Source organism: Thrips palmi, unplaced genomic scaffold, assembly GCF_012932325.1.
Source record: "Thrips palmi isolate BJ-2018 unplaced genomic scaffold, TpBJ-2018v1 HiC_scaffold_1, whole genome shotgun sequence".
NCBI lineage: Eukaryota > Metazoa > Arthropoda > Insecta > Thysanoptera > Thripidae > Thrips > Thrips palmi.
In genome coordinates this window covers 12,479,652-12,498,077 of record NW_023144620.1, presented here as the reverse complement: position 1 = coordinate 12,498,077, position 18,426 = coordinate 12,479,652, and the positions used below count along the sequence as shown (strand labels likewise).

The 18,426-nt window shown below is 57.3% G+C and overlaps 2 protein-coding genes across 11 annotated transcripts; one reads left to right on the top strand and one right to left on the bottom strand.

Moving 5' to 3' along the window:
* Positions 1-374: 374 nt before the first annotated feature.
* On the bottom strand, positions 375-2,395 carry LOC117648759 (cyclin-dependent kinase 2-interacting protein-like). 10 transcript variants are annotated; one of them, XM_034391640.1, is made up of 6 exons: positions 2,260-2,395; positions 1,361-1,460; positions 1,142-1,286; positions 941-1,022; positions 747-867; positions 375-665 (listed from the first exon to the last, which is right to left on the bottom strand). In XM_034391640.1, exons 2-6 carry the CDS (start codon positions 1,419-1,421, stop codon positions 469-471), a joined length of 606 nt encoding a protein of 201 aa, XP_034247531.1. In that variant the 5' UTR covers positions 1,422-1,460; positions 2,260-2,395; the 3' UTR covers positions 375-468. The 10 variants fall into 10 exon arrangements, with proteins under 10 accessions (XP_034247531.1, XP_034247616.1, XP_034247275.1 ...); XM_034391725.1 differs by having other exon boundaries at positions 1,361-1,465; positions 2,260-2,379; XM_034391384.1 differs by lacking the exon at positions 2,260-2,395 and adding an exon at positions 1,787-1,930 and having other exon boundaries at positions 789-867; positions 1,361-1,465.
* LOC117647625 (moesin/ezrin/radixin homolog 1) lies at positions 2,202-6,242 on the top strand. Its single transcript, XM_034389525.1, has one exon. It carries the CDS (start codon positions 2,571-2,573, stop codon positions 4,287-4,289), a length of 1,719 nt encoding a protein of 572 aa, XP_034245416.1. The 5' UTR covers positions 2,202-2,570; the 3' UTR covers positions 4,290-6,242.
* The last annotated feature ends 12,184 nt before the right edge of the window (positions 6,243-18,426 follow it).

Here is an 18,426-nt window from a genome sequence, read left to right as displayed (position 1 = left end):
AATGACTTAATTTTTGTTTGCGTGTGTATGTATAGCTTTATTTGAACTTGAGCCTCATTGAATGAATGAATGCCCTTCTTACCCTTGAAGGAGGACTAAGACTGAGAGTATTTCAATGAAGCAATGTGTAGTTACATGATAACACCAAGGGGAAACTACAAATTATGCTATAAGAATGTCTTTATGGTCTGATACCCTAGTGTAGTAGCTTTCTCTAGAGTTTATCTGAGCGAGTCTTGAATTTACTAAGCAAAAAACTTCCTGGCTTTGATCCTTAAGTAATTATTGTCTGTTGTTTTTGTTTCTTTTTTAAACTATTGTATTTTTAGACATTTATCTAATAAAATTTCGAAGAAATAAAATAAAAAAGCTAATTGATTACTTATTCTACCATTTTATTTGAAGAAAATACGCTTTTTACACACACAGAAACTCCAAGTAATAATTAGATCCTACCTGACTGACCTTCTATGTTAAACCTGTTTCACAAAAAAGACTAACTAGAAGAAGGTGACAGGTATTGTCTATGAAGGGCTGTGAAGTCCAGCATGTGATGTGGTAGATCAAGCTTTCTTTAGTTGAGCAATGGGCAACATCTTCCTTAATGGCTTTTTTCAAAGACAATTCTTTGGAATAAGCTTTAAATATGTCTTGAAATGCTTGGTCTGTATGTTAACAAAAGAGACAAGAAAAAGTTATTGACAGTCACATAAGACTAACTAATGCAACAAGTCATATTTACTCACTGAACTTTTCAGTGGGCCAGGATAGAAATACTGGACCGTTACCTCCACCTTGAAGAATATCAAGTTCTACCAAAGCACCAAATTGTTGGACTAAAATTTCTAGATTTTTCAGAGATGATTCCTGATAAGGGAAGCCACAGTTAGGAATTTTTTTTACCAAACATACAATAAGCTAATACAACAAAGGAAAATACCATTTGGTTCACAACAATTTCAAGTTGGTCACATCTTTCCTGCAATCCTTGTGGATATACCTGTTCAGTACTGTTACGCCGGCTGTGTTTTTTAAATAAAGTGAAGGGAAGGACAGAAGCATTGAAATTAGACGCACCCCTCATGCTGATATAAAAAACATAGAAACTATAGGAGCTGCGACCCTCTTAAAGCATACTTACAAGGCGTCCAGTTTTAAAATTTTTATGCTGTTGAGAACAGCTACGCCTGTAGTATGAAGCCGTTCCCAGTCTTGTTGAAAATTAATAAGCTCAGCGGCAGATTCTTTCACTTTGGACGATATGCCGGAAGAGGCACCTTTGTGAACTGAAAACACATAGGAATGATGAAGGTACAACAAAGAGGAATGTTATTATAGAATACCAGGAGATAAGACTTACTTTCACCAGAGGAACGTTTAGGGGTCGAGCGATTGGGATGAGGGGATTGACTAGTTGACATTCCGTCTGAGGTGATAGCGTGTTGATCATGAGAAAACACCTGTACTGAAAGTAAATAGTAAATATAACCTCGACAACTCGTGTTTTGATTTGTAGTTTCTTTAGCAACACGTAATTTTTCATAGCACTGTTATGAAAAGCAATTTCTCATTTACAGACACATGCCTCTCACTCTCATCTTATTATTCTAAAATGGTTGTATTCAAAACGTTCTTTCTGAGAAAAGGTAGCCCTGAAAGGCGCAATAAATGTTTCCTACTGTGCCTTGAATCTAGTTTTGCCAATATTGTGTGGAGATGACAGATCTGCATTTCAAACTTTCCGCGTTCACTTTCACCCACAATACAAGTCATGCAAAAGACTTACGTCGAAAAAGTAAGCATTTATCTCTGATATTTCTTTGGAGATATTGACTGAATGGCATGATCAAGATTAATTTCTGTTATTTATGATTAATAATTTATTGATTGAAACCGTAAGATACGCCCGTATTCTGAAATTAGTTGCTGATTTGATACTATCTGAGAAAGTTGAGCATCTTTCCAGAAGGCGGTGGTTCAAGATGACAACTTAAAGAAAATTCTGGCACAGTTTTCCCATTATTCAAGCGCTTTTAGAACCCTTCTAGATAACACACGGGCGCTTCAAGTCATCTCTAAGAACGGCCTCAATTGCCGTCTTTGTCTGCGAGGGTCCTTCCCGACTTTGTCGAGGACTGCCCCAACAACCTGTTGCACGCTCGAGTCAAACGGCGTTGGTTAACCCGCGACGCCACATCGTCATCGAAAACCGCCGTTTCACCTTGTTCTTGTTCCTGTAACGCGCGTGACGTAACGTACCGTAGGGACGTAGGCGGCGGGCACAGGCACACCCGTTAACGAGAGAAGTCACGGGATGGCCGCTTGGCGTTGACAAGTTCGATATCTCCGGCTTAGAAAGACTTGAGGACCGATCCGCCAGTTTGCGTTAGGCGCGTTCCGTCCGTCGCGCTGGTCAAGTGCATGAACCTGTTTGTGCAGTGCTGTGACGTGTACGAAAGTCCGGCGTAGGCCTGTCTGTGCGGGGCGGCAGGCGGCGGCTCGAGAGTCGGCCTTACGCGAGTCGAGTCAGTGGATTGTGATCTGTGCAAGTGTTGATAAAATCTATCAAAATGCCGAAGCAAATGAACGTGCGGGTGACGACGATGGATGCGGAGCTGGAGTTCGCTATCCAGCAGACCACCACCGGCAAGCAACTTTTCGATCAAGTGGTTAAAACAATCGGCCTCCGTGAGGTGTGGTTCTTCGGCCTCCAGTACACCGACAGCAAGGGTGACTTGACGTGGATCAAATTGTACAAGAAAGTCACCAGCCAGGATGTTAAGAAGGAAAACCCCCTGCAGTTCAAGTTCCGAGCCAAATTCTATCCTGAAGATGTAGGACAAGAACTTATTCAGGACATTACTCTGAGACTTTTCTACCTACAAGTGAAGAATGCCATCTTATCAGATGAAATATTTTGTCCGGCTGAAACATCAGTGCTTTTGGCATCTTATGCCGTTCAAGCAAGACATGGAGACTACAACTCGTCAATTCATGAACCGGGCTTCCTCGCCAGAGATCGCTTGCTGCCTCAGCGAGTCTTCGACCAACATCAAATGTCCAAGGATCAATGGGAGGTCCGTATCATTCGCTGGTGGACAGAACACAAAGGCATGCCCCGAGAAGATGCTATGATGGAATATCTGAAAATCGCCCAGGATCTGGATATGTATGGCATCAACTACTTCGAGATTCGCAACAAGAAAGGCACTGACCTATGGCTGGGTGTTGATGCTCTAGGTTTGAACATCTATGCTAAAGATAATAAGCTCACACCAAAGATTGGTTTCCCTTGGGCTGAAATCAGTAATATTTCATTCAATGACCGGAAATTCATCATCAAACCCATTGACAAGAAGGCTCAGGATGTAGTGTTCTTTGCCCCTCGAGTTCGCATTAACAAGCGTATCCTTGCATTGTGTATGGGTAATCATGAATTGTTTATGCGGCGGCGCAAACCAGACACTATTGATGTGCAACAAATGAAGACCCAGGCTAGAGAAGAAAAGCAAGCCATGCAACAACAGAGGGAAAAACTCCAAATGGAGATCGCTGCTCGAGAAAAGGCTGAGAAGAAACAACAGGAGTATGAGGAGAGGCTCCGTTCCATGCAGGAAGAAATTGAAAGACGCCAGCAGGAATTAGCCAGTGCTCAAGATATCATTCGCCGTCTTGAAGAGCAGTTACGCCAGTTGCAGATTGCCAAGGATGAGCTTGAAACCCGTCAGAATGAATTGCAGGCTATGATGGAGCGCTTGGAAGAGAGCAAAAACATGGAAGCTGCTGAACGAGCCAAGCTGGAGGAAGAAATCCAAACCAAGCAGATGGAGGTCATGCGCATTCAGGACGAGGTGCAGGCCAAGGATGAGGAAACTAGGCGCCTTCAGGAAGAGGTGGAGCTTGCCAGACAAAAGCAAGAGGCTGCCACTCAAGCTTTGGCTGCTGCTGCCACACCCAAGCAACTCCATGTTCAAGAGAATGAGCATGATGATGATGATGAAAATGATGAGATGAGCAATGGAGATGTCAGCCGTGATCTGGCCACTGACTCAGATATCGTTGACCCCATCGAGGAGAGGCGCACACTGGCTGAGCGTAATGAGAGACTTCAGAACCAACTCAAGAGTTTGAAGGAAGATCTTGCTCAGACACGAGATGAGACCAAGGAAACAACCATGGACAAGATTCATCGTGAAAACGTCCGTCAAGGGCGTGACAAGTACAAGACCCTTCGTGAAATTCGCAAGGGCAACACCAAGCGCCGTGTGGATCAGTTTGAAAACATGTAATTTCCCTTCATCTGTGGGATTCCTCCTGAGATGGACAAATCCTTGTTAGAAAAACTCTTCAAACTCATTCTCTTCCCCTCTTTTCTTCTCTGCCGTGTTTGAGAGCGAGTGATTGTGCAAGTGTGAGTGCATTTGTGAAAGGATATGTTATGAATTTGCAACAGTAGGGGGCTGCCAAGAGTGTGGATTTTAGGGGAAGTGATTTTTAAGTGAGAATGTCATCTTTTCCATGACTGAGGCTCTGAAGAGCAGTTAAGGCCCACAGTACTCAGCCAGCCTTGTAATCAGGTGTGATACATTTGTACAGCTCATTATTTTTTTAATATCTTGTATGTCTGATAACTGTTCTGTTTACAGATGTGCCTATTTTTTTTTTTGTAGGTAATATTTCCAGTTCACATATCTGTATGATACTAAAGTTCATGTAGTGAAGAAGACAATATTTGTACTTGCCAGTCTGTTTGTGAGCTTTTGAGTGCAGCTAGGCACGTAATTTAAGCCTGCCAAAATTGAGAGACATAGATGTATTGTATGCAGCCGTCCATTTCTTTATGGCTCAATTATGTGAGCATTGCATGTGGGGAATTTGCACTTCAGGGTAACCTTTTTCTATTCAGTTTGGCATTGGCATTGGTTCTTTAGTCAGAAGATAGGGTCAGAAGATGTTCCATTCCTGCTTTCCTGTGACTGTTTTACTAAATCTGTACTGAGTATTTGTATCTGTGTTTGATAGTAATTTTGACCGACTGTACTACTGAAATCCCTTGACATACTGGATTAAGGCAGGGTTTCTTTTTAGTTGGTTTCTTCTTGACTGTTTCTTTCCAGATTGATCGGTTGGAGACAGGGTTTGGTATTTTTGAAGCATTTTTACCTTTCTCAGGTTTCTGTTTAATTCTAGCCTTATTCGTTTTTGATTAGGTCCTAGATCAGTATTATTTTTACTGAGCATTTATGAAGTGTCAAATTAATGCTCTATAGACTTCTAACATGTTTCAGACCTTTCATGTCACTCTGGGTATAGAAATAAAATGTCCTTTACATTCTCAGACTTTTATTGATATGTATCTATTTTTTTAAAATCCAACCCATGCTAGATTCACCAAGTGCAGACAAAAATAGTTTGCTATCCTCAGCATACCCTGTTTTATTTTATTTGGTTTCATCATTGTTACAAAAACCCACCCCATTGAAGTTAAAAGTATTGCTTATTCATTTATATATATTTATATATAATTACGTATACAACCAATTGTAATTTTAACATGTTGATAACTGAATCATTGCCCTTAAATTGTTTATTGCGCCCTCTCCTGTCACTTGTTATTTGTTAGTGTCATGGTTAAAGATTAAGAATTGTTGATTACCGTACCTTATCATGGAAGGAGCAGATTTCTTTTTATTTGCTGCAGCACAATCTAATAACTACTGTGGAGTAAAGGTCAAGTGTTGCTGTCTTGTTTTCTGTTGAGTTTACAGTGTTTTTAGAGCTTGTGATATCATTCAGAAAGCAAGGTTTGTCATTCCGTTTACTGTTTGTATATGTGTTGAGTGTGAATGCATGTTTGAGCTGGGCTTGGCTCGGCTGTGAGAGCTACTTATGTTTGTGAGAAACCGTGCTGCCATATTTCATTTACTTTCTGAGCTTTCATTAAGTTGCAAACTTGGGAATAAAGTGCATTTAATTTAAGATTGTTCTAGCATTCAGTAAAAGCAATAGGCACTGTCCAAGGATAACAACTCAGTGATGGTGCAGGTGCATCAATTTAGAATGTCATGAATGAGACTGCTAGAGATTTTTGTAAATTGATTATTGCATTATACTAAGTCTTACTTCCACATGGTGCCTTCACATGTTTAGTATTAAAGGTTTTCTTCATTTACGGAAATGAAAGTTGTAGGATGTAAAATGTATTGGTTACGGTATGTCTAATAAAATGTAATAATTATTCACTTCAGTGCTTTGTTTCTCCATTCTTAACAAAATTTGTAAAAAAATTTATCATCAAGTTACACATTTAAAAAAATATTCCATAATTACATTACTACTTAGCACTCATTAATTTCTGATCAGATCCCCAAACATTCCAGGAAATACTCCTGATGGAATTTTTAAAAAACATTCAATTTTGTCCCATTAAGTATGCAAAACGTGTTCATATAGCACTTGTGGGCCTGGTATGAACTTCAAGTTAACCATGATTCCACTGTAGCAAAAGTTGACGACGGAAATGTTCGAAACGGCACCGGCATGCTCGTGACAGCCGGGAGCGCTAGAGTTCCGGACGAGGTGAGGGACACATTCACACACACTCGCTGAGTGCCGGGGCCGGCGGCGGACCGGACAGCCGCGGGGGAGGGAGGGGGAAAGAGGCAGGGTCCAGTGAAGCGCCCGACTTACCGAACGGGTCGCCGGGCAATGCTCAGCACTCAGCAGCCAGACTGCGAAGCGAAAATTCGAAAATCCGAGACGCCGCTTGGCAGCAAGCAAGTCGGCGAGGGAATGTCCTGGCGGTCCTTCTAGGCGCCGCCGCGCCGCATCCGGCAGGATGGAGAAAGGGGAGTGGCAAGGCAGCAGGCTGATTCCGAATGACAGGCCTTTCCCTTTCTCTCGCACGCGTGGGGCGTCGCGTGCGAGTGCGAGCGAGACGGCGACGGGACAGCCCCCTCCGCTCGGAGTCAGTCCGCGTCCGCGGGCAGGTGTTTGCTCTCCTCGCGGCGGTGTTTACAGAGCCTAGCCCGCCCAGGGCTGCCCAGGACCCGGCCAGCTTCCTGGCACGTTGCACGCCTACGGCGATGGCGATGGCACACTCGAGCACATCCAGCTCTTTTAAGAGGGGGAAACAGAGCCAAGAAGCTCAATTTTGTTGGGGGCTAGCAGCAAACACTCGGAAGGTAAAGCAGACTCCTGCGTGTTTTCCTTTTGGATGCTTTTCGACGAAAAAGCGCGGCCTGAATTAAAAAGTCAAATGCTGCCGGTGTGGCCTGGTCGATGTAGTTAGCGTGTACACGCCCAAGGCCCTCGCTGAAAGCCCCCTTCCCCTTCCCCCTCGCGGGCTTCATTGGGTCATAACTCAGAAGGGTGCTGGGTCCGTGTGTGGCCGCGCCGCGCCACATCAAGGTCACTGAGCCGCTTCCTGTGGCGCGTGCGCGGTGCTGCACATCGCGGTCTGGGTCTGCCTGGTCTGCCCCGCGCGCTGCAGGCCGTGGTCGTGGTGGCCGTGCTGGTTGCCGCGCCGCCGACCCGGGGCCGGGCTGGCTTGCCTGTTGCCTACCCGCCCATGGATGGACCACGCGGCCGTGCGTGACATAACCGGCACGGGGTTGTGCAAGCGGCGTCGTGCCGTTCAGGAAACGGGTGCTGGGCCTTCCCTCGGCGTCCGCAGCGGTCCGAGACCATCGCGACGTCGTCGGCGGCGACGCGGCAGCCGCCGCAGCTCGGGAAGAGATTGGTTCGCCCGTCTTCATGCCGCCTTGTTCCTTTTTCACGCCTATTTACTCCCGCGACCGCTCCCGGCCACTCCACGCACGGCGGTGATTCCCTCGCCGGCCTCGCCATGACGTCACCGCCGAGCCGGCACCGCGTGCACCGCGTCCCGGCGGCGCGCGGAGGCATCTGTTCGACATGCGGCAGCCACTGCGTTTCCTGTTGGACCCTCGGATGGATAATCGCTGATCGTTTGGCCGGCGGCGGTTCGCGTCGCGCGCGCGAAGACCATCCCCCCTGCCCCTCCCCCCGCGTCGCGACATGTCACTCCGCGCATCCGGGTGAGCGTGAGCGATCACACCTGTGACGTCACATCACCGGGTGTAAAAACGGAGGGAGGGGCGTGCGAAGTTCACATCGCCGACGTGGAGGCCACCAGGCCAGAGGCACGCGCGGCCGCGGCCAACGTAACAGGGCTCTTAAAATAAGGTATAACAATGACGTTACCGCTAACGTCTCACTTCCCGAACGCCAACGGGACGCCGGGGGAAAGGGGGGGGGGCACTGGCGCCTCGCGTCCCGCGAGCGCATCATGCAGTGCACTGTCGTGCCGCCGGCGACGCCGCAGACGAAGTTGCCAGTGTATTCGGTACTGCTCGGTGCAGTAGCAGACGTCCCTTTCCAAACAGGAGAGAGAGGGGGGGGGGAGCGGGGCAGTGCGCTCCGTTAGGAATGCAGCCTCGCCGCGTCAGGTTGACCGCAGTCACAGCAGTCGGTCGGCTCAACCAGCTCTTTGATCCCCGGCCCGTCGGGGCCCTTGGGGCCCTTCCCGCCCGGCGTCTAGCCCTGTAGCCTCGCGACTGGCCCTTCTCTCCAGCCCGCTAGCCTCGCGAGGCGCGCGCCGCGCGTGGCTGGTGACTGCCGCGCCCTGCGGCGTGTGGAGTGTGGAGGTGAGGCTTGACACCGCGCCCTCACACTGTTGGCGCGAGAGGCAGCCCGAGCGAACGGCCACGCGGCCACCGTGGAAAAGGGGGTGAAATTGGCGACACACGAACTTGGCTCAGGTCGCGACGCGTCGCGCGGGGGATTGCGTCCGTCCGTCCGTCCGTCTGTCTGTCCGTCACAATGCCGTGGCACTTGGGCATGCTCCCACGGCGCGGCCGGCAATACAAAATACAAGGCGCGGCGGGGCTGCAGCGGCAAGCGACTGCAGTGTCTGATCCCCATTACCAATGCAAACGGCGAACGGCATCGCAACCCCACCGCCCCACACGTCGAGGACCTGCTGCACTGACTGATTCCACTCATAGCCGTAGTCGTCGCTCTGTCTCTCTCGCACTCATGGGGTGCTCCGTATGAGTGCGAGGGTGTGCTGTTCGGACGGAATCGAGCAGGGCGTTGTTTCTACGGCCCGCAGTGCGGCGGGTTCACTTGGCGCCAGCACCCTCTCGGCCCCAGCCGTCGACCCCCACCCCCAGCCCCAGGCCCCGCACCTGCTGGCAAGCCTTCTGGCCCATTCCGAAGCGAACAATGCGTCAGCAGCTGTCTCTCTCGCACTCGGGCGCCGTATGGGACTGCGGGAGAGAAAGGGCGACGAAGCAGTGTCCGGAATCAGCCGGCAGCTTACGCTCCATCGTCGGCGGGGGAGGATCCTCCCTTGTACTGCTTCCTAGTCTTGTCGACAAGGAGGCCGGGGAAGGGGGCTGTTTGATGGGGCCTCTGGCGTGCCTTCGCGGAGCTTCGCGGCGCCGCACACGACCGGGACTGGACGTCATCGGCCTGGTGCAGCAGAGGGCCGTGCAGGCCGAGCAGGCCTCGGGACGGAAGCGAGTGGCGACCTGGCTCTGCGGTGTTATACCTTATCGAGAGTGGCGCTGCGTTCCCGGCACCGCGCTGACCTATATCAACAAGGTGTACCTGTGCCGTGGCGGGGCGGGGCGGGGCGGCCATTCACGAGAGCGCGCCCCGCCCGCCCCACCCGCCCCGCCCCGCCCCGCCCCGCCCCGCCCCGCCCCGCCCCGCCCCGCCCCGCCCCGCCCCGCCCCGCCCCGCCCCGCCCCGCCCCGCCCGCCGCGAGCCCCTTCTGGCGCCATTCATTTGGAGCCGGCCGGGCCCTGGCCGGGCGAGCAGCAGCCAGCGCCAGGCAGCGCGGCGCGGCAGCGGGAATGACACTTTATCGATGCACCGCCGCGCCGCCTTGCCGCGCCGCCTTGCCGCGCCGCCTGCCGCCGCCTTGCCGCGCCGCCTTGCCGCGCCGCCTTGCCGCGCCGCCTTGCCGCGCCGCCTTGCCGCGCCGCCTTGCCGCGCCGCCTTGCCGCGCCGCCTTGCCGCGCCGCCTTGCCGCGCCGCCTTGCCGCGCCGCCTTGCCGCGCCCTTGCCGCGCCGCCTTGCCGCGCCGCCTTGCCGCGCCGCCTTGCCGCGCCGCCTTGCCGCGCCGCCGCCGCGCCTTGCCGCGCCGCCTTGCCGCGCCGCCTTGCCGCGCCGCCTTGCCGCGCCGCCTTGCCGCGCCGCCTTGCCGCGCCGCCTTGCCGCGCCGCCTTGCCGCGCCGCCTTGCCGCGCCGCCTTGCCGCGCCGCCTTGCCGCGCCGCCTTGCCGCGCCGCCTTGCCGCGCCGCCTTGCCGCGCCGCCTTGCCGCGCCGCCTTGCCGCGCCGCCTTGCCGCGCCGCCTTGCCGCGCCGCCTTGCCGCGCCGCCTTGCCGCGCCGCCTTGCCGCGCCGCCTTGCCGCGCCGCCTTGCCGCGCCGCCTTGCCGCGCCGCCTTGCCGCGCCGCCTTGCCGCGCGCCTTGCGCCCGCCTTGCCGCGCCGCCTTGCCGCGCCGCTTGCCGCCCCCTTGCCGCGCCGCCTTGCCGCGCCGCCTTGCCGCGCCGCCTTGCCGCGCCGCCTTGCCGCGCCGCCTTGCCGCGCCGCCTTGCCGCGCCGCCTTGCCGCGCCGCCTTGCCGCGCCGCCTTGCCGCCGCCGCCGCCCTTGCCGCGCCGCCTTGCCGCGCCCCCTGCCGCGCGCCTTGCCGCGCCGCCTTGCCGCGCCGCCTTGCCGCGCCTTGCGCCGACCGGATGTGGTACAGCACTGCGCACCGAGCGGCACCGAGCCTTGTTGCTCGTCGGAAGGGGTAAGGGCAGTGTGCGCAATGTGTCCCGACCCGCGCCGTTCAGGGAACGCCCACAATGGCCGTGATGATAACGCGGAGGAGCAAGCGAAGAGCGGGGCCTCCAATGAAGCGACACTGTCGGCGGCCGCGACGCAGCTCGATGACGACGATGACGACAACGACGACGTCGGAGACAAAGTGGTGGAAGTCGCGCGGCCCCATCGCGGCCCGGCGGTGGTGCGGCGTGGTGCGCCGCCCAGAGAAAGCGGCGGGTATAGTTGTTTGGCAAGCTGTGCTATGCGAGCCGCCACTCCGTCCACACACGCGCGCGCGCGCGTGTGTGAGTGTGAGAGAGTGGAAGTATGCGCCAGCATGCGCGTGCATGTGTGAGAGAGACAGAGACGGAGGATGTGCATTGTGTTTTTCGTTTATGACCGCGCGGCCGGCGCGGCCCTTCGCAGAAGCCAGGCGGGGCCGGGTCAAGGGTCACGGCGGCACGCCAGCGCAGCAGCGCAGCCAGTGCACAGCGACGGCACGGGCGCCAAGTAGTTTCTCCCTAGCCTAGCTGCTTATTTTCCGACTTGGCTGCATCTCGTCGTCATCCCGTCGCGGCCGTCTCGACGTAGTGGTGAAATTTTAAACGAAAGCAGCGTGAGGTTCCGTGCGGCGACCGTCCGGCGGCCGCGGCCGCGGCGGCAGCCCGGCGTCGTGGACCACACGCCGCCAGCGCGCGGACGGCGGACGGCGGTGGACGGCGACCGCGGGGGACAGGTTGCCGTCAGCAGTCGTCCGAGACAATGCACCGCGGGCCGACAATGGCACTGCCGGGGCCCTGCCGGCCGGGGCACTGCCGGGGCACTGCAGCCATGAGGGGAAAGCGATCCCATTCCGCGTCATGTCCGGCAAGTCCATGTCCGTCCGCACGTGGCTCCGCGTCGCACCGCATCGAACACGGCCGGACGGGACGCTCGCCGTGCTCGCCGTGCTGCAGCAGACTGATTCCGAGAGTCGTTTTCGTCGCGCTGCCCCTCTCGCACCAGAACGGGGCGCCTCACGAGTGCGAGAGAGACAGAGCGACGAAAGCGACTCTCGGCATCAGTCTGCACTGCAGGCTGCTGTAGGCAAACGGGGATTTGGCCTGGAAAGGGGACTTCGGCGCCGCGGCTGGGGAAGCGCCGCCAGGCCGCGGAAGCTCGAAGCAAGCGCGCGCAGTCGCACGTGACTTCGACTTCGACTTCCCGCTGGAAGCGCTGCCGAGGGACACCGCGATGGACACCGCGGGATACTTGGAACACGGCCTGCTTGTCTTCCTCCAGCGTGGCGGGCACAATCACACACTCACACACGCACTCCTACGCACGCGCGCGCGCGCGCGCACACACACACACACACACACACACACACACACACACACACACGCGCGCACGCGCGCGCGCGCACACACACACACACACACGCACACGCACAAAAATAGAATGCCGGAAGAGGTCGTGCGACCTGCCTCGCGGACTCGTGCGGGCTGCGGGCCGCGGGCTGCGGGCTCCTAGACTCGTACCCGCGTAGTCGCGCAGTATGCCCAAACCGGGCCAGCTGGCTCCTGGCTCCGGCTGCAGCCTTCCCTGACGTGCCCCGTCCGGACTAACTACTCGTGACATAATGTCATCGGCGAAAGTATTCCGGGACGGCGGCGGGAAGGAGGACGCCCTGCACTGCGTGCCACTGCGTGCAGTGCAGCACCCCGACGCCCTCGATGCTCTCGATGCAGACAGTAAAGGTCCAAGTTCGTCACGAGGACTTGGATCTTCTTGGCGAGGCACAGTGGGCCAGAAGACCGGTGAAGGTGGTCAAAATCCCGGACGCGTTTTGACCTCCAGAGTCGCTAAATGGGAGTCGAACCGAACGTGTGACCCCACCTATGGATTGCTCTCCGGACGAGGAATCCAATGGTGGGGTCACACGCTTGGTTCGAATCCTGTTTAGCGACTCTGGAACTCAAAACGCTTCTAGAGTATTGACCGCCGCCGCCGGTCTTCTGGCCCACAGTGGGTTGTCAGTGTTGGCTGATGAGTTGGGATCTGTCCCTCTCGCACCCTACGGGACGCGCCGGGAGTGAGTGCGAGGAAGACAGAGCGACGAAAGCGCTGATCGGAAGCGGCCGCTGTATCCGTTGCCGCGCGTACCCGCCCCTCCAAGGACAGAAGTCTGCGCTGCGCTCGAGGCTCGAGGACTTCCCGGCGGGGGGCACTGCGGCACTGCGCAATTAGAAGAGGAGTATCTACAAGTCTATCAGCCCCGCCAGCCCCGCCAGCCCCGCCAGCCCCGCCAGCCCCGCCAGCCCCGCCAGTCCCGCCAGCCCCGCCAGCCCCACCAGCCCCGGCCAGCACGCGTGTGGAAACAAAGACCTGGTGCACGCCGCGTCGCCGTGTCGGGGCTTGCCGGGGCTTGCCGGGGCTTGCCGTGGCGCACGCGTTGCCTGCCTCTGAAATATGCAGCAATGCAGCACGGCACGGCGTGCGTTCCGCCAACACGAAGAGCAACGACTCCGCCTCGCCCGGGCCGCCCTGCCCGGCCCTGCCTCCCCCCGTCGGCCGTCGCGCCCGTGACGTAAAGATCGAAGAAGTGAGACGGTCTCGACGACGGTCCCGACAGGTGGCACCAGCCCGCTGCCGCCGCGCGAGCACGAGCACATTGGCCAACAGGTCAACGCGGCTCGGAGCACGGGACGCGCGCGGCCGCCTCAAGCTAGCTAGCTCGCTGCACAGTGTAGCGGCTCCAAGGGCGCCCGGTAATGTCTAACTTTTTTGGGGCTGCGCCACAAAATACTACAAAATGCCCCCCGCCGGTGCGCTCTTGCTTTCGCCGGCCGATCAGTGGATCGGCCAAGGCGGCGGCCATGCAGCGCGTGACGCACGGCGCACCAGGCGGAGCGGCCTGGCCCAGCACAGTGGGCCAGAAGACCAGTGGAGGCGGCCAAAACTCTAGACGCGTTTTGAGCTGCAGAGTCGCTAAGCAGGACTCGAACCGAACGTGTGACCCCACCAATGGATTCCTCGTTCAAAGAGCAATCCATTGGTGGGGTCACACGTTCAGTTTGGGTACCATTTAGCGGCTCTGGAGCTCAAAACGCTTTCAGGATTCTGACCACCTCCATCGATTTTTAGGTCCACTGTGCCTAGCCTAGGAGGCGAGGTCTGAACTCGGCCTGCTTAGCGACGGGGTCGCCAGCGGCGCGGATCACACTCCATGGACGCACTTTGAGCTTATTTTTCCTCAAGTGGGACTCGAGCCAAACAACACGATAGTACATCAATAGATTGCCCTTCGAACGGGGAATGTACAGTACTATGTGTGTTTGATTTTGAGGACGATTGGGATGAGTTGAGCATCACTGATTTGATTTGATATTCTGGCTCTTTCGTTCATAAACTTCGATCCCTTTGCGCCGGATGGGAACTTGACGGCAACGTGTTAACAAGACATCAGGACCTTTCACGTTGACGTTGCTTATCATCGAGCTTCCAGCCCAGTGACTCCGAGAGACGCTTCGTCACTCCGTCTCTCTCGCAGCCCTACCGGGCGAAGTGCGAGAAGGACAGGAGCGACGGGACGAATCTTCCGAATGAGTCTGCTAAACTTACAAGTAGGAGGCAGGCAGGTCCCGTACGGTAGAGATTATGAACGAAAGAGCCAAGTGGCGCCTCCGCCTCGAGGGATGAATCACTCCACTCAGCGTTTTGGTGTACACAAGAGTTCAGGTGAGTATACGTGATACTCATAAAATGGGCGCATTGTTACGCCTTTTTAGAGTTTTAAACGAAAAACAATACCAAGTCCCGTCTAAATTTTGGTTTATTTTCGCTCTTTTAAAATGGGTGACTACACTGAGTACGGGCTAATGTGTACACATGAGTACACTTGGAATTCACCGCTCGCTCCGCCTTTGACTCCGCCGGCCGCGGACTCCGGGGTAAGGTCATATGGAAGATAGGTCTGCGCAACCGAGATGCATGCTGGGAGACCGGGCAAGCCCAGCATGCATCTCGGTTGCGCAGACCTATCTTCCATATGACCTTACTCCGGGGTGGGCCGCCCCGCCGGCCGACCGCGCGCGGCGGGCCTGCCTACCCTGGACTTCACAGGCGCTCCCTGCAGACTGATTCCGCTGAAGGGAGACCCTACTCTCTCGCACTCGTGGGACGTCCCGTGTAGGAGTGAGAGAGAAGGACCTCCGGCCGCACTGCGCGGAACGGAATCACTCGGCAGGGGAACTGGGAACTCGCACTGGGAACGGACAACATGCGCCGCGCTACCTCTTCGCCGGCATCGCGCGACGTTAGGCACGTTAGGCTTTGGCCGGCTTTGGCCGGCTTTGGCCACGGCGTGCACAAAAGCGGCCAGCCCAGCCATTCCGGAGGGTCGTTCCGTCGGCCTGTCTCTCTCGCACCACTCCGGGATGCCCCATGAGAGCGACACGGACAGAGCGACGGATCGGTGTGCTGCGGAGCAGAATAAAGTGTCGACTCGGGAGCGCGGCTTGGCAGTGTGCTTTTGCAGGGCCGGGGGCGGGGTGGGGCGGGGCGGGGGCCCGGCTGGCAGCTGCAAGCTTGGCTTGGCTTTGGCTTCTCAGCTGTCGATACTCACGACTCAGCGCTCCTCGGACTGGCCAGCCCAGTCGCCGCAGTCCATGACCTGGACAGGCCGCCACTGCCGTGCGATTCAGAAGCGTCGCGTCGTCGCTCTGTCTCTCGCGCACTCACGGGGCTCTCCGTGACGGTGCGAGAGAGACAGAGCGACAAACCGATCTTCTGAATCGGCCTGCCGGCCGGCGAGCAGTCTTCACGCCGGTGTTAATTATCGGAGCCGCGGTGCGCGGTCTCCGGCCGAGAAAAGCGACCGCGACTCGGTGTTTGAACCCGCGGCCCGTGCGAGGCGAGCAGGAATGCCGCCAGTCGGCTGTCGGCACCTCCGCAGCAGCCTTACTGCACTTACAGCGGACTGATTCCGATCGTCGTTCCCGTCGCCCCGTCTTTCCCGCACCTGGGGACGCCTCATGAGAGCGAGAGAGACAGAGCGACGAAAACGACTCTCGGAATCAGTCTCGCACCTGCTGCTTTCCGGGCACCGCGATGGCACACACCGTTTCCTCGAATCTCTCTGCCATCATCGGGCCGCCCCGCGCCGCCCCGCACGCGGCAAGCAGCATCGCCCCAATCCTCGCCGACCCTTGCCTGCCGCTGGATGCCAGAAAAGCAGCAAAGTTGCAGCCCGACCGGCCGTCTGGCCGACGCGCGGCGTCCGCCGGTCGGTCACCCGCGGCCGCGGAGTGTTTCAGCGAGTTGTCGGCGCCGACCCTGGCGGGGCGACTCCACACCGTTTCGTCGCTCCGTCTCTCTCGCACCGCTACGGGGCGCCCCATGGGTGCGAGAGAGACGGGGCGACGAGCCTGCAGCCATTCTGGGGAACAAAGTGCTCAAGTCCGCGGCGCCATAATCGTCACGCCTGTATGCCACGCACGCTGCACGCCGCACGGGCCGCGCGCCTCGCTGCAGGCAGGCAGGCAGGCAGCCAGGCCAGCCAGACCGCGGGAACGGCGCGGCCCGGCCATCCGGCACTGCACTGTGGGGGGTCACGCGTCCGTCACGCGTCCGTCACGCGCGCTGCCAGGCCGCGGACCGCCGTGCAGCGAAGGTGCCAGGGCCCGGCGCCGAACCTGGAAAAACCATCCCGATCTGTCAAAGATAGGCGAAGAGTGACGGATAGGGCGCGTGCCGCGGTGCCGCGCGCGGGGCCGCCAAACACGCCGTGCAGGCCGTGCAGGCCGTGCAGGCCGCCAGCGTGGAGGGCGGGAGGGGTCCTTTATTGGAACGGTCCTGCTGAAAGCCAGGGTGGGGAACACGTCCTCGCGCACCTCGCCAATGAAGAGGGCTCCACACGTTTGGAATTCGTTCCTGACCTGCTGACTGATTCCGAGAGTCGTTTTCGTCGCTCTGTCTCGCCCACCTTTACGCGGCGCCTCATTAGTGCGACGGAGGCAGAGCGACTCTGGGAACTCCTGAAGGCCAGGGTGGCGGGCAACGCGTCTACGCGCACCTCGCCGATGACGAGGACTTCCACGCCCATTCCGGGGCGGTGCTGCCGCCATGCTGCCGCGGTCCTGGCCGCCGACTAATCCGCCAGGAATGCCTCTGTGACTTATCTCCCGCCGCGCTCCTCGGCGCGCCTCGCCGCGGCCCTAGAACCAACACTAGAACCTCGAGGCAGCCAGCAGCCGCCGCACCTGCCGCCTCATGCCGGGGTCCTGTCTCCCTCGCACTGCAGCGGGACGCCGGGACGCCCCGCGAGTGCGAGAGAGACAGAGCGACGAGTCTTCTGCCTCCTTGTTTCCGCGTGGCAGAAGAAAGCTTCGCGGCGCTCGGCACGCCGCCGCGGTGCATGGGAAAGACGGGCGGGCCTTGGCGCCGTGGCACCGCGTCGAACGGCCCGTCGGCCCGACAGCCCTACTCGACCAATGACACGCGGCCTTACCAATTAAGCGGCGCCCGTCCCGCAGCGCTTCCCACAGGTCTAGGTTCGAACCCTGACGGCGGCGGCGTGTGTGCAATTTTTTTCCCACGCTGCTCCCCGAAACGCCGCCGAATTTGGCACGGAGGCCGTCCGCGCCGTCCGCCTGCCCCGCGGCGGCGTGTGGCGTGCACGTCGGAGACATGTCACGCCAGCCGCGCGTCACGGCGACGGTATCGGCTGGCGCCTCGAGTGCACCGCCCGGCATGCCTCGCACGTCGCCGACGACGCCAGCCACGCCAGCGACGTCCACGTCAAAGGGCTGCTGCCACCGGGACGGCCTCGCCGGCCTCGCCTGCCAGCCTGCCAGCCTGCAGACTGACTCCGAGAGTCGTTTTCGTCGCTCTGTCTCTCTCGCACTCATGGGGCGTGCCGTATAGGTGCGAGAGAGACAGAGCGATGGAAAGGACTCTCGGAATCAGTCCGCAGGCGGCCCCGGATGCTGGCCGGCCGCCGCCGAGCGATTCCGAAGAGTCGTCTCGTCGCTCTGTCTCTCTCGTACTCATGGGGCTCTCCATGAAGGTGCGAGAGAGACAGAGCGACAAACCGCTCTTCAGAAGCGCTCGGCAGGACGCCACGCCGTTCGTGGACCATCCCGTACACATGTGTGCCCGAGCCAAAGCGTAGGGCGGCCTGTCTGACGGCAGTGTCGACAGCTTCGCGCCCCGCCGTCATGCGGCCCCGCGGCCCCGCGGCCCCGCGGCAAGACCCCCGCGCGCCCTTAGTGTCTCCTTGGCATTTGTTTTGCATCATCAATGTAGAGTCGGCACTCGCTTTTTTACGGTTTATGCGTGTTTCTTTTGGCCGCCTATTTTGAAGCGGCCAACAGGCCACGGCCGAGGCTCGGCTCTTGAAACCGCATCACCAGTGCCGCACACGTGTCACCGTGCGTGTGACTGACTGTGTGTGTGAGGAGGGGGGGGGTAAATGTTTATGTGAGCGTGGAACCAAACTAACTGTCTGTTGGGCACACACTTTGCGACTTTTGCGCTGCTCCGCCGCCCGTCCGTCCCGATGTGCCGCGCGATGTGCCGCCTCGGTAACTCGCTGCAGTGTAGGGCG